Source organism: Octopus bimaculoides, chromosome 30, assembly GCF_001194135.2.
Source record: "Octopus bimaculoides isolate UCB-OBI-ISO-001 chromosome 30, ASM119413v2, whole genome shotgun sequence".
Lineage (NCBI taxonomy): Eukaryota > Metazoa > Mollusca > Cephalopoda > Octopoda > Octopodidae > Octopus > Octopus bimaculoides.
In genome coordinates, this window is record NC_069010.1 from 5319583 (window position 1) to 5323410 (window position 3828).

The following is a 3828-nucleotide window of genomic DNA, read 5'->3' on the forward strand; positions in this document are numbered from 1 at the left end:
GGTTAGGGTTAAAGTAAATTTAAAATGAAAAAAGCAAATAAAACGAAGGTATGGAGATTAAATACGCTTTACATCGCTTAATCAGCCAAAGGAGTAAATGTAAACAACTGAATACTTGTCAGTGATTGGTTGAAATTATCGAAATAAGACAATTTTTTACATGAAATAAATTCGAATACAAAAATATTTTTCTGTTCTATAACACAAAATAGATAAGTATACGAAGTTTGAAAGTCTTTCCGTACCAAAAACACTACGTAAAACATTAATGAAAAATGTGGCCCCTGTTTTAAAATAGATCCGAAGAGTGTAGTGGGTGCTTTTACGTGCCACCAGCATGAAGAAGGCCAGTCAGGAGGTACCGGCAACAGCCACGTTCAAAATGGTGTATTTTACGTGCCACCTGCACAGGCAACGATCTTGCTCGAATGTCTTTCCACGTGCCAGGAAGGCGACGCTGGTAACGATCACGCTAAGAATAATGGATTGCAAACATCAGTGTTATTGTTTCGATTTTGTATGAATTTGTTTGTGTTTAATTAAGCAATTTCTTTTGTGGAATGATTTATCACAGAGATCACAGCGATATGGCTTCTCTCCAGTATGGAGGTATATGTGAGTAGTTAAGCCACTACGAAAAAAGAAGGTTTTACCACAGATAATACAGCGATATGGTTTCACTTTTGTATGAATACGTTTGTGTTTAGTTAAGTTACTTCCATCAGAGAAGAATTTCCCGCAGTCGTCACACCGGTATGGTTTCTCTCCTGTGTGAGTGTACCTGTGCGTAGTTAAACAGCTATTATAAGCAAAAGACTTACCACAAATATCGCAACGATATGGTTTCTTTCTCGTTTGAAAATGCCTGTGCGTAGAGGAAGATTTACCAGAGATGATACCACAGCGATACTGCTCATTTCTGATATGCACACGTTTATGTCTAGCTAAAAGAGTACAATCAGAGAATTGTTTACCACAGATATGACAACGGTAGGGTTTCTCTGCTGTATGAATGCGCCTGTGGTAAACAAGGTTACTTTTCTGAGCAAATGGTCTGTTGCAGATATCACAGTGATATGGCTTCTCTCCTGTATGAACGCGTTTGTGTGTAGTTAATCTACTTTTGCATGAGAATGATTTACCACAGATATCACAGCGATATATCTTCTCTTTGTGAGTGCGTTTGTGTCTAAATAGGTAAACCGTTTGAGAAAAGAATTTACCACAGATATCACAATGATATGGTTTCTGTTGGGTCAGTTCGTTACTTACAGAGAATGGTTTACCACTGATGTATGGTTCCTCTTCGATATGAGTGTGTTTGTGTCTAGTTAAGTTACTTAACTGAGCGAATGATTTATCACAGACATCACATTGATACGGCCTCTCTCCTGTATGAACGCGATTATGTATAATTAAGCTTCCGTTCGAAAAGCATGACATACCACAGATATCACAGGAATATGACTTCTTTCTTGTACGAACTCGTTTGCGTCGTGCTGAGGCATCCGTTACAGATAATAATTTATCACGAATAAGTGGTTCCTTTTCTCTATGAGTGCGTTTGTGTATGCCTAAGCTTCTTTTCCAAGTGTACGATCTACCACAGATATCACACGTGTATGGCTTCTCTCCTGTATGAATACGTCTATGGCTCTTTAAATAACCGCTCACTTTAAATGATTTATCACAGATATCACAACGATATCGAATCATCTGAGTACGAATAGGTAAGCTAGCAGACATTTTTTTTTTCTGTTTCGCATGGGTGTTCATATGTGCAGTTAAGTTGCTTTTCCTCGAGAATGATTTAGCACAGACATCACAGGAACATGGCTTCTCTCCTGCGCGAACGCCTTTCTCTTGCGTCGAGTCATTACTAACTGATAAAGATTTATCGCAAATAGATACTTCCTTTTTTCTATGAGTGCGTTTGTGTGTAGCTAAGTTACTGCTCGAAAAGAAATCTCTGCCACAGATATCACAGTGAAATGGTTTCTCTCCTGTATGAGTGCGTTTGTGTACAGTCAAGCTTTTTTTCCAAGAGTATGATTTGCCACAGATATCACAGTGATGTGACTTCTTTTCTGAATGAGTAATTTTGTGATGAACTAAGTGACCACTGTGAGAGAATGATTTACCACAGACACCACACAGGTATGGTCTTTCTCCCGTATGAATTCGCTTGTGATTAGTCAGGGTATATCTATGAGAAAACGGTTTGCCACAGATTTCACAGCGATATGGCTTCTCTCCTGTGTGAACACGTCTATGAATCTTTAAACGACTACTTATTTTAAATGATTTACCACAGATATCGCAGGAATGTAGCAGCTCTCCTGTACAAACGCGTTTCTGTTGAATTGGTTCCTCTATTGTAGGAGTGCAATTGTGAACAGCTAAGCTTCTTTTCCTAGAGAATGATTTACCACAGACATCACAGCGAAATGGCTTCTCTACTGTAAGACTGCATTTGTGAACAGCTAAGCTTCTTTGCCAAGCGAATGATTTACCACAGACATCACAGCGAAAAGGCTTCTCTCCTGTATGACTGCGTCTGTGGTTCTTCAAATGACAACGTTCTATAAATGATCTGCCACAGATATCACAACGATATCGCATCATGTGAGTATGAAGAAATCTGTATGTAGCTAAGCTACCAGAAGCATGTTTTTTCTGTCTCACATGAGTGTACATGTGTGAAATTAAGCTATTCTTCCAAGAGAATGATTTATTACAGATGTTACACTGATGTGGCTTCTCTCCTGTATGAATGTATTTGTGCAGAACTAGACTATGTGCCCTTGAGAACGATCTACCGCAGATATCACAATGAAAAGGCTTCTCTCCTGTATGGGTGTACACATGTGTACTAAAACTATCTTTCTGATAAAAAGACTTACCGCAGATATTACATCTGTATGGTTTCTTTCCTGTATGAATACGTTTGTGAGTTATAAGGTTGCTTTTTCGAGGGAACTCCTTTTTACAGATATCACATTGGTGAGATGATTTTCCACTAAGAATTGGTGTCTCATCGTTAACATCGGTTCTTTTAGGTTCCGATTCACATTTAACATTGTCCTCACACGATTCAGCCTCCAGCATTTTTTCTTCTCTCTCTCTACAATATACAGATGCTTTTCTTGCTTTCGGTTTTAAAATTTTAGCTCCTAACAAAATAATTATTCTATTTCAATAAACTTTGAAGATTCAACAAACCCCCTTCGTAATTCGGGTTTAATTTGAATACAGTATCGTCTTGAACAGTGAAGCGGAGAAGTTCAACTGAATAGTTTCAACCAGATAAAATATTTCACAGTAATTCTATCAAAGATTTATATTTAAAAAAAAAAAGGGTCATAGTGGTTCTTTTCTAGGATAGTTTCTTTCAATAATGATGAGTGTTTGATAAGCCCCAAAAATATTCTCTGTTGCCGATATCATGTCATATTCTGAATTAAAAGAAAAACAATAAAAGTGCCATTAGTGAAAAGAAAAAGGGATAAAAAAGAATAATAATAATAATTGTGATGCAACAACAGAAGCTTTAAAACATTAAAGCTTCTATTGTTTTTTCTGAGAGGAGTTTTAAAATAGCTACCATGTGCCAATCGCATGTAAAAAGCACCTTCGAACACTGGGCCGCCTCATGGAGGCAACGACAAATGACCGAGACTTTTGGCCACATGCCATGCTTCAGAAGAAGAACCATCAAGCCAAGTGGAATTGTAGCTTGTAGTTGTAGCAGATGCCAGTGGCACATAAATGCACCTGTTACACTCTTGGAATGATTGGCATTAGGAAGGGCATCCAGCTGTAGAAACC

General features: G+C 37.9%; 1 protein-coding gene across 1 annotated transcript in view; it reads right to left on the reverse strand.

Annotated features, from left to right (window-relative positions):
* LOC106882563 (zinc finger protein 62) overlaps positions 1–3108 on the reverse strand; it is a 4652-nt gene extending 1544 nt beyond the window's left edge. Inside the window, exons 1-5 of the mRNA XM_014933280.2 lie at positions 2696–3108; positions 2058–2491; positions 1647–1883; positions 1122–1499; positions 654–944 (exon numbers count right to left, since the gene is read on the reverse strand). Of these exons, the coding sequence (XP_014788766.2) occupies positions 654–944; positions 1122–1499; positions 1647–1883; positions 2058–2491; positions 2696–3108 (1753 nt within the window). The remainder of the gene's footprint in view (positions 1–653; positions 945–1121; positions 1500–1646; positions 1884–2057; positions 2492–2695) is intronic.
* Positions 3109–3828: the final 720 nt, after the last annotated feature.